The following is an 11221-nucleotide window of genomic DNA, read 5'->3' on the forward strand; positions in this document are numbered from 1 at the left end:
TGTTTACAGTACAAGTTCGAACAAAATGATAATTTTCAGTTTTTATGGAGTAAAAATTGTAAATCCTAGCATAAACTAAGACTTAGCTTTACATTTTGATCGAACTTTTACGGTAATATACATATTATATAGACACGTAAATATTTTATTATTATTGAGTAAAACGTAGCCGCAAACGGAAAAAGAATCGAATAGGAAACAAAAGACATCAGTTTTTTTTTCACTCGAGTTATTTATTCACAAATATACGATAAAAAAATTGTACGCACATGATTTATTTGATGATTTTGTTTGTTCTTTTTTGAACAGTATGAATCATAAAATAATAATAATAATGAATTGAATGGAAAAAATACATCTTGTGAAGTGATGATGACAGACTGACATTATCCTGTAAGGCTCTTGACGAGTATAATCAGTAAATTGAAAATTATGAGAGGATCTGAAACAAACAATGCAACAATTAATCTTTCATTAATCGTTAATACGTACGGTGAGAGTTTCAACAAACTTTTGCGTGTACAAAAATAAAACTAAACGAAAGTAACTACTAGTTTTATTTTAAATAATAAGTTTTATTATTTAAACTATGGAAAAATAGTCACGGAAATATCAAGCATTTGGGTTATATAACAAGCAGTTACGTCTACAACGCATCTATGACCTAAGGAATAGCCTGTAGGTATAACGAGTATAAGACGTTCACACAACTATACATAGACTATATAACAGTTTGTATAGTATAGTATAGTATATTAGTTCTTAAGACTTAATTTTACGATGACCTAATTTGATATATTTATTTCACTAAATTTCATTATGATAGTAATATAATAATATACAATGATTTTTTAATATTTTATTACGGAAACGAACGTCCGTGTTACACACAAATATAAATCTTATTTCACTCTTATTACAACAACAATAACAAACGTATTACGGTCATTAATGCACCAAGTTAATTAAAAACTAATATTTGTAGTGGGCTTAGTAAATGTTGGCGATTTAAAGAAAATGAAATTGTATTCACCAAGTAACAGATCGTAATTAATCGCATAACTTACTCCGTATACCCAATACCCAGGTTAACGAACTCAAGAATAAGGAACAATAACAATCATTATTCTATACCATAAATATTATATTATATTATATTAAATTAAAAAGTAATTTAAATATGTATTTGTTAACTATTTAACATTACAAATTTATGCATAAATAAGGTTCGGAAAATAAATTTATAGTGTTCAATTTTAATAATTAATTTCGTATATTTTGTTAGGTTCTATGAGTACAATAATAATGATGAGATGACACATACAATTATTTTTTCGCAGTTCGAAATATCTAATAGCTAGGTGAACTATCTTAAAGTAATATTGCAACTTACATATTAATTATTTTTTCGGTTATAGTAAAATAATACGGGTGTCGCAATGCATACACACATCCGCTTATTATATATTTTAGGCACACAATTGCAGTACATTATCATAAGTAACAGATAACTATACTGCCTATACATAACGCCTTAATAATTCGTCAGTCACGTAAATGCGTCATGAATGTTTGAACAAATTATAAGATAAATTTCCAAGCCACTGTATTAATCTGGTGTCTTGGTTTTTTTCTTTTAGTGGCATACTAGTTCAATATTGAATAATTAACACCTTTGGTAAGTTTATTTCTATAATTTAATTATAATTGATATTTTTAAAGTGATCACTGATCAATAACTAATTAAGATTAATTTATTTTAAATTTAAGTATTAATTAGTATCTTGACTACAATTATCATAATACACCAAATAAAAACAAGTATAAGTTATTATTAGTGCTCAGGTTTTGTACATTATAATATATCTACAAGATTTGTGTTACTTAGTATGTAAGTGTTACATTTCTAAGAAACCAGATCAGTAAATAGTTCATGACAGGTCTGAAGCCTTTTCTTAAACTATTTTGAAAAATAATTAACATACTTGATTTATTACACTCATTTAAGTATATTATTAATAGAACACGAACATAAATATTATTTTTAATTAATGTTAAATTTTTAAAAAGTACTAAACGGCGGCGTATTAGTCACTGATAATCTTAATGTAGAAAATATTTTATTCTTACTAAAGGTACACAGAGGTACAAATAGATGTATATACTTATATACTTACTATATATTATAATAATATAATAATCAATTACTAGTTAACTATTTACACATTTTGAAATTATATATTTGGTTTATTTTATTTATAATAAGTAACAAGTATATTATTTGTATTGAAAAATGATTATTATAGAGTAAATTTAAAACAATGAAAACTGAATAGATAATCACATTTTTAGAAAACAATAAATATCAATAGATTATGTACCTATTCCATTTATACAATGAGTAATAATTATATGATTGAAGTAAGTTTAAATTATGAATTATTATGGTCATTAAAATAGATAAATAACAAGATCGTAAGAAAATGTTAGTTCTACTTTATATTTTATATCATAAGTACACAAGAAGATAAAAGGAGTAAAACTTTATAGTGATAAGTGATAATTATTTTAAAAATGTATTGTTTTCAAGATTAAAACTTCAGTTAATTGAAAAAAATTATAATTATATTAAAATAAAAAACAAAAAAGTCAAGGAAATTAGTCATAATTAATGGAAGTTATAATTCTATTTGTGTGATGGACTCAAACTCAAATAAGTAATAATAATATTATAAACATTAAAATTACTATGAAGTAGATAGTTCAAAATCTAAATTAAATACATTTTTTAGAACAAATATTGTGTAACAAGATGAAAAATATCTGAAAAAACTTTTATCATAAAATATTTCATTTAAATCTAAAATAATTAACAGTAAATAAGTATAAATGTAAGTGGTATTAAAATGTTGGTACTTTATTCAGTTCATGAGATTTTATTTCGAGTCTTAACAGTTGACATGAGGAAATACAATGAGCATTTGTAAACAAAACTCACATTTTACAACCGTTCGAATAGACTTCATGAGTGACAGTATCTGTGTTTTAGTGGTTGGTGCGTCATCAAAATCTCGGTTCACCGTAGACCAACCATCTGAAATCCAACAGCAGTATTAAATAGCAATACGTGGGTATATAGAGGCAAACGTTCTTGACGTGTTCACCCGGAAAAATTATACAAACTTACATTTGGCCAGGACTCTTTCTTCGCTGAGGATGCATATTGCGTTCAGACACAGCAACGAGGCCTCCAGCAGACTCCACAAGGAGAATCCCATTTTTTAACGTCCTGGGAGGGATAAAGGGAAACCGTGATGCGGAAGCGCCACGGTTCCGGAATGCTTAATGGTGGTGGCCGAGGGAATCAGGAAAATGGTCGGTGGATGTCTTCAAACATTGAAAATCGCAACTCGGTCGTGTTATCACATTACGTGTCGCGTTTATCAGTCGTGGTCGCGGTGCGTTCAAAATGAACGGCGGGTAAATTTCTTCCATGCGCGAACTCCGCTTATCTCGGGATCACGTCGTGTCGTTCTAACCTACACGGTTGATGTTTCCGGGTAGTGTGTGATAATGCGGTACGGTCGACTCGGGAATTATCGGAGAAAGGACGACCGTCAGGGAGAAGGTTGTTAATCGTAACGGATTAATAACACCGAACGTTGAGATTTTCTTGCGCGTGACTGAATTATGATCTCTTGACGTATACTTATTATATTCGCATCCCGGAACGCGATGGTGTAAAGCGTCGCCAAACTCCAATTGTTGTCGTTTTCATCGTCATCGGTGCACAGAGCCAGACGGGCTGGTTCTTTTGCTCGTCGTCGATCCAATTTTCACTGTGGAATCCCAGAACCCGATTGGTAAAATATGTTCTTCAACTCTTATCGACGCTTGTGCGTGTACGCTAAGATATCATGTAGCGTACCTAAGCGTTACTCGTGTAGGAATGTTTTATTGAATTGTATAGATATTGATTCTTTTTCCATTATTTTTCGTTACTACAATTCATATTAATTAAATCAAATTATTTTTGTTTTGTCTAATAATGATAAAAATAAAATAATTCCATATTGTGATTATAGTGTTAGCTTGTGGCTTTCATCCCCTGTAACTTCAATACTTTTTATGATGACTTAAAAATATTAATATTTCATGATTGACTAGTGATGACAGTAAATGAGAACAGTTTAATTTATTTTAGTCAAACTAATTATTCCATCTGTGTTGTACCTCATCTAAATCTAATTAATTCATATTATTAAGATAGTCATAGCCATAACATTTTGAAATATTTTGCCGATGATGAATAAATTTAATTTGATTTTTTTTTTTTGAAACAGTAGGTATACATGATATAAATTATGTTTTATGTCATTCTTTACTCATCTAGTTTAAGTCTGAGGCAAATAATATAAAGGTTGAATGTATAATATATATAATTTTCTGTTAGTAATATCATGAAGATAAATTTGTTTTATACTATTGTTGTTAGATAAAATGGACACGCCAAAGACAAATGAAGTAGAATTGAAAAGTGTCGTTTCAGATGTGAAACGTACTAGATTTCAAGTAAACTTGGTGGATAGTGATACTCCTACTAGAATGAGATTAGATAGTGTATCGTCCGATGACAACAAGTATAAAAGTTTTCGGCAACTAACACGTGAAGCATTACCTAGAGTGGATAATTATAGAAATATAATGTCAGTACATGTTGCATGTCGACCCACTTTAGATGAACTGCATAATTGTGATTTGGCTGAAAAAGTATATGTATAAATATTTGTCTATAATTGTTATTGTAAACATTGCTTTTTATTGTAGAATCTGGAATTTCAAGACAATGAACTTAGTAGACCAACAAAAAAAAAACATGAGCAAGGATGGATAAAAGGAGTTCTGATTCGTAATTTAGTGCAAATATGGGGTCTCATGTTATTTTTAAGAGTGGCTTGGGTTGTTTGTACTACCGGTCTAGGTATTTGATAATTTTCTTTCTTTTCATTGTTATATTTTGTTTAATTAAAAATAAAAAAATAGTTTCAGGAATTGTTATAATATTGTTTGGTGGTGCTATAACAACTATAACAGCCTTATCTATGTCAGCAATCAGTACAAATGGTGTGTTAAAGGAAGGTGGAACATATTTTATGATATCTCGTTCTCTTGGACCTGAATTTGGTGCTTGTATAGGTGTAATATATTCTATAGCATTATCTGCTGCTTGTGCAATGCATCTGGTTGGTTTTTGTGAAATGGTACAGATTCTAATGAACTCAATTGATTGGGCTATTTTGGATGGTGGATTGCAAGATATGAGACTTCTTGGAATTGGTTTAACAGCTGCATTGTTATGTGCAACATTAGGTGGCATTCGATCACGAATACAGGTCAATTAACACTATTATATTTTCTAAAAATATTCAAGAATTTTAATTTATATTTTATATTTATAGGTTCATGTAGCAGTTTTAGTTCTTATGATCACTACCATTTTGAATGTATTCATAGGAGCGATTTATGGACCAAAAAATGATTTTGAAAAAAATCATGGTTTTATTGGATTTAGCTGTAAGAAAATTTAACTTTTTCTCAATAATTAATTACAATTTTGTTTAAATAAAAAATAATACTATTTATTTTTTCTAGGGGTAGCAATCAACCACAATATGTTTAAGAATTTTAAATCTTTTGATGAATGGTGCAAGAGTTTTTGGTCTGGTTTTGGTATATTTTTCCCAGCAGTATCTGGATTTTTAGCTGGTACAAATAAATCTGGTGAATTAAAGGTAAATTTAATATGTATTTAAAAAAAAAAATGAATCTTTTTGAATATTAAATGTTATTAACATTTTCTACACAAATTAAAATAATATAAAAAATATTATGTCTTGATTTAATTAAAACTTAAATAATGTTCCTCATTATTATTATATGTATATTAAATAATACTAAAAATACTATAGATAGAATTTAGTAGTCATTAATACAAAGAAATCTTATAATTTGTTTTTACAATATTTTATTTGTATGTGATTTAGGATTCATTAAGAGCAATCCCAAGAGGATCTTTAACATCTATTTTTATTTCTTCCTCCGTTTACATAAGTATTGCAGTTTTAGTTGGTTCAACCTATTTAATAGATGAAGAATCTTTGAAATCGGATTCAATATCAAGCTGTGATACTCCTAATAAATTTTATGTAAGTAAATTTCCTAGTAAAATATTTATTTTATAATATTATTTATGACATTTTAATAACAATTTCTAGGCAGTCAATCAGACTATTGGGATGATAGCCTTATTTAGTCCATTAGTATACGCATGTATCTTGGCTTCAACATTAACAGCTTCGTTTTCTTCATTTTTAGCTGCTCCTAAGGTATTTCAAATGTTATGCAACGATAGACTATACAATAATCTTTCGTGGTTTGGATTTAGTAGTAAATCAGGAGAGCCAATAAGAGCTGATATTTTGACTACAATAATTGTTTTGCTGTTTGTAATTCCTGGTACAGTATAAATATATTATAGTGTAATATAGAATATGTATTAAGTTGTTTTTATATTATTGATAATTAATAAAAACTTGATTTACAGGTGACTTGAATGCAATATTACCCTCAATATCCAATATATTCTTAAGTGTCTATGCACTGATAAATTTTAGTACTTTTCATGCATCTTTGGTTAAACCAATTGGTTGGCGTCCTACTTTTAAGGTAAAAAAAATATTAATTAAAAATAATATATTAAATTATGAGTAATAATGTTTGTTTTTTGTATAAATGGATCAATATGTAAATTTGTAAGGTGTATAATCTGTAACATAAGTAGTTATTTAGTTCATATTTTGAACTTAGGAATTGATAATTTTACATAAATATTTTTATTTTCCTTCTAGTTGTATAATAAGTGGTTAAGTTTGGGAGGTGCAATGCTTTGTGTTGTTTTAATGTTTGTCATAAGCTGGTGGACAGCTCTGGTAACATTAGGTGCTATTTTGGCTCTGTATTTGATTGTGTCGTATCAAAAACCAGGTAAGCTATATTTATTTTGTATTCCGATGTATTTAGATTTCTAAAATATATTAGTTTCAGATGTGAATTGGGGTACAAGTACTCAAGCTCAAACTTATAAACAAGCTTTGATGTCTGTTCATAATCTTATCAGAGTTGAAGATCATGTCAAAAACTTTAGGCCTCAATTACTTGTACTTACAGGAATGGCATCTGCTAGACCATCATTAATTGATTTTGCTCATCTTATCACAAAAAATTTGTCATTACTAGTGTGTGGAAATATTATCAAAGTATGTTTATTATAAAGAAAAAATTACTAAAATTGTTCAAAAGTTGTTTTTTAGTAATCTATTAACTTTTTTATATTTTATATAGAGTCCAACGTCACAAAAGTTACTTGAGATATATTCAAAACATGCTATAAATTGGTTATGTTACCACAAAATTAAAGGATTTTATGTTCAAATTGATGGTACTAATTTTGAGGATGGAGCAAAAAGTCTGATGCAAACAGTTGGCTTGGGAAAACTCAAACCCAACATTGTGATGTTAGGGTATAAGAGTAATTGGTTAAAATGTAGCAATCAGGACTTAAATATGTATTTCAACGTTCTCCAGTATGTTTTTAAAACTAAAATTTTCCAATCACTCATGATCAATCTTTTTTCTTTTTTTAGTAAAGCCCTAGATATACATATGGCTGTTTGTATATTGCGTGTAAAATCTGGACTTAATTTTTCCAATTCTATTCTTATTGATGAAATGCAATTAGATATGTTGGTGAATCGTAAAGCCTCATACTTGTCAGAAGAACCGTTTTTGCATAGTCGTTCACAATCTATGTCTACTGTTGGTATGTATCTGAATATTTCTTAAAATAGTTGAAGAATTTTTTTGTTATTATTTCATATATTTTTTAAATTTTTATTTGTTTTATTATATAAATATATGTATAATATAATCAGTGGCGTATACGAGGGATTATTCTAAGAATTTTTATCAACTACGCATTTTGTTTAAATAAGCCTATCAAAATAGAACTATGATCTTAAAATATACTGTCAAATTATAGTTGAAAATGATTAAATGTGTATCTTCTATGTGAAGTAATTTAAAATGTAATGTATTTATAAGATATAAAACAATTTAAATTCGTGTTCAAAGTATTTTTTTTAATATTTTTTAATAAATTTCCTTTTTACTTTGTTTATAAATCATAATGTAATGTATAAAATAACACTAAACAATATTGAATTAAAAAATCAATTACCCACAAGTTTACTATCAAGTGCGCAACTACCTTTTCCAAATACGCAAAATAAGCCCGACTATGTTTTAGAATAAGCCCTGGCTTATACATAACTTTTATATGGGGGATGATTTGTAAACAAATCATTATTTTTTTTATGTTTCTAACACCCTTACACTAAAAACATTTCATATCATTAAAAAAAAAAAAGGTCTGAGGGATCTAACCTCCACATTCCTCCTTGTGTACACCTCTGAACATAATCACTCAAAAATATATTAATCTGAAGTTAAATAACTATTATTATAACATTATATATTTATCATTTATAACGGAAAGAAATATGAGTTAAATAATTTAAAATAAATTATCTGAAATAAAATTTGATTTGAGTTGATAGTTATTAGATGTAATTGTATAGTTTAATTTGATATAATATATTTGTAACAAAATACAGAATATCAAATTGCTTTTTTGATTTTATTTTTAAACACACATTGTATTCTTATACCATTTATCTTTAGATAAATTTAGTATTCTATTTAAGGATAATATCTTAATTTTATTTTGAAACATTTATATGTGCATATATTATTTTTATTTTTCTAGTAAATATTTTAACTGTTAATTATTATATCACATATGAATAATATTGTGTTGTTTAATAGCTGATAAAAATGATAGTGATGAAGAAGATGAATTATTGACAAAAGATGCTCCTACAATATTTAATACATCTGGCATTGATGATAAAGCTGATAAACAAAATATAAGCAAAAATCAAAAAGCTAATATTGTGAAGTAGGTTTTTAAAAATATATTAGTACTTAATAACTATGTATAAGCAATATTAATCGTTGTAATATAGAGGAGCTGATGGTTATGACTTATCCAAAGATATTGTTAATGAAATAACCAGATTCCAACGTAAACAAAAGAAAGGAACAATTGATGTGTGGTGGTTATATGATGATGGAGGTAAATATTAAATATTTAATGACAATAATATTAAATGGCTTATAACTTAATTTGTTTACTATAGGATTAACATTGTTATTGCCTTATATATTAAGTACAAGAGGGAATTGGTCATCTTGTAAATTAAGAGTATTTACAATTGCAAATAAAAAAGATCAATTGGAATTTGAACAAAGAAGGTAAAACAGTTGTTAATTATTTTGATATTATATTGCATTTTTACATTATTTATTTTTTTAATTTTAGTATTGCCAGTTTATTAGCTAAATTCCGTATCGATTATTCAGACTTGGTAGTGATAACAGATCTAATGAGAAAACCACACGAAGAAACATTAGCATTTTATGATTCATTAATAAAAAGTTATAAGCCTAAAGGACCAAACAGTGAAAGTATGTAACAAAAAATGAAGCAAGAGAAAAGCACATTATTTTAAATCTTTTTTGATTGTTATTTGTTTGTAGCTGATGGTATAAAAGAATCTGAGTTGACAGCAATGAAAGAAAAAACAAATCGTCATCTAAGGTTAAGAGAATTACTTTTAGAAAATTCTCAAGAAGCCAATTTAATTGTAATGTAAGTAACATAAAGTATTGCAATTACCTTATTACAAATATCATCTGTATATCTATGTTATGTGAATTAAATTTTTTATAACTAAGAGATTTTACTGGATTCCTTAATATTTAATGATTTTAGGACTTTACCAATGCCCAGGAAGAATGTAGTTCCAGCCTCTTTGTATATGTCTTGGTTAGAGACACTAACACAAGGTATGCCTCCATTCCTTTTGGTCCGAGGAAATCAAAATTCTGTACTTACATTTTATTCCTAAGCATTGGCCGCTCAAAGTATTGTTCCTCAATAAATTACTGGTAAAGTGATGTTATGTAACACTAGTTTTATAAATTTAAAAATAAACAATACCATTTCTTACAAAATTTACTTATAATATTATATTTTAAAAGGTTTTAAAAAATGTTCAAATTTTTGAGTTCTTATATATTTGTCTAAATTTTTTTTATTATTTATTTTAAATTTGTTAAATACAAATTTAGTTTAATCAAAAACATACATTATATTATAACACTCATATTTATTTTTAAAGAATCTCATTTAGAATTTTACTCATACACACATACTTGCACTTACTACATATGACAAATGGTTTTAAGTAGTTGATAACATTGGTGCATAATATATATTTTTATACATTCAAAATTTCAATAAATTTATTAAATAAATATATTTTCTATTTTCTGATATCTGTTGTATATTTTAGTAATTAGATTATTTTATAATTTACCATTTATTATGGAAAATTATACGATTAATAATTAAATATCTAAAATAAATAAAATTAATTTAATGTAATGTAATACATTAAAATACAATAAAATAAAATAAAATATTTGCTCAATATAATCATTTTTTTTTGTTTTAAATTTTTTAAATTTTTATTATTCTGTTATATAAATTGAATATTTAAAAATATTTTTAATATACTTGAATATATCTCATTGAATAATGTTATGAATATTTTTATTTGTATTATTTTTCTCATAAACTATTTAAAAATTTGATATTTATTTTTTATAGGAATATTATTATAAATTGAATGTACAATTTAAATTGTTCATAAAAAAAAAAAATTCCTCTGCAGAACTACTATAAAATAGGATCTGAATTTATAATTCATTGGTGGCTAATCTTAAGAGCATATAGGAAGAGCATTAGCAATTTAGCAATATAGCAATAACATTTATAGCATTGTAAGAATACTATTAATAAAAATAAAAAATAAAAATTAATATATTAGTAGGTACCATTGGCATTGTTATTCATAAATTTGTTCATATTGTGCATGAGTCACAATTTATAAAACATAATATGATTTAATTCATACTTTTTTCTTTAATTTGGTTAAGATGTATCAAATCGGTGAGTATATTTTTTAAAATTCTTTTC

At 26.4% G+C, this 11221-nt stretch overlaps 2 protein-coding genes across 2 annotated transcripts; one reads left to right on the forward strand and one right to left on the reverse strand.

Annotated features, from left to right (window-relative positions):
• Positions 1-213: 213 nt before the first annotated feature.
• Positions 214-3405, reverse strand: LOC112691450 (immediate early response 3-interacting protein 1). Its single transcript, XM_025565703.1, has 3 exons — positions 3188-3405; positions 2999-3094; positions 214-442 (listed from the first exon to the last, which is right to left on the reverse strand). The coding sequence occupies exons 1-3, from the start codon at positions 3276-3278 to the stop codon at positions 387-389; spliced, it is 243 nt and encodes an 80-aa protein (XP_025421488.1). The 5' UTR covers positions 3279-3405; the 3' UTR covers positions 214-386.
• Positions 3406-3549: 144 nt separating this feature from the next.
• LOC112691449 (bumetanide-sensitive sodium-(potassium)-chloride cotransporter) lies at positions 3550-10227 on the forward strand. Its single transcript, XM_025565702.1, has 19 exons — positions 3550-3863; positions 4496-4770; positions 4828-4981; positions 5044-5393; positions 5460-5574; positions 5653-5792; positions 6045-6206; positions 6276-6516; positions 6605-6726; positions 6909-7044; positions 7105-7316; positions 7402-7643; positions 7704-7879; positions 8944-9076; positions 9144-9253; positions 9318-9432; positions 9500-9645; positions 9718-9829; positions 9953-10227. The coding sequence occupies exons 2-19, from the start codon at positions 4501-4503 to the stop codon at positions 10086-10088; spliced, it is 3072 nt and encodes a 1023-aa protein (XP_025421487.1). The 5' UTR covers positions 3550-3863; positions 4496-4500; the 3' UTR covers positions 10089-10227.
• The last annotated feature ends 994 nt before the right edge of the window (positions 10228-11221 follow it).

This window comes from Sipha flava, unplaced genomic scaffold (assembly GCF_003268045.1).
Source record: "Sipha flava isolate LNK unplaced genomic scaffold, YSA_version1 613_pilon_pilon, whole genome shotgun sequence".
Classification (NCBI taxonomy): domain Eukaryota; kingdom Metazoa; phylum Arthropoda; class Insecta; order Hemiptera; family Aphididae; genus Sipha; species Sipha flava.

Excerpts from the sequence above, each read along its gene's own strand:
- LOC112691450 (XM_025565703.1), bottom strand. The coding sequence starts at position 3,278 with ATGGGATTCTCCTTGTGGAGTCTGCTGGAGGCCTCGTTGCTGTGTCTG. Across the intron at positions 3,095-3,187 it reads AGAAAGAGTCCTGGCCAAAT|ATGGTTGGTCTACGGTGAAC; the intron begins GTAAGTTTGTAT and ends GTTGGATTTCAG. Across the intron at positions 443-2,998 it reads TATTCGAACGGTTGTAAAAT|ATCCTCTCATAATTTTCAAT; the intron begins GTGAGTTTTGTT and ends TGTTTGTTTCAG.
- LOC112691449 (XM_025565702.1), top strand. The coding sequence starts at position 4,501 with ATGGACACGCCAAAGACAAATGAAGTAGAATTGAAAAGTGTCGTTTCA. Across the intron at positions 6,727-6,908 it reads GTTGGCGTCCTACTTTTAAG|TTGTATAATAAGTGGTTAAG; the intron begins GTAAAAAAAATA and ends TTTTCCTTCTAG. Across the intron at positions 7,317-7,401 it reads TGTGTGGAAATATTATCAAA|AGTCCAACGTCACAAAAGTT; the intron begins GTATGTTTATTA and ends TATTTTATATAG.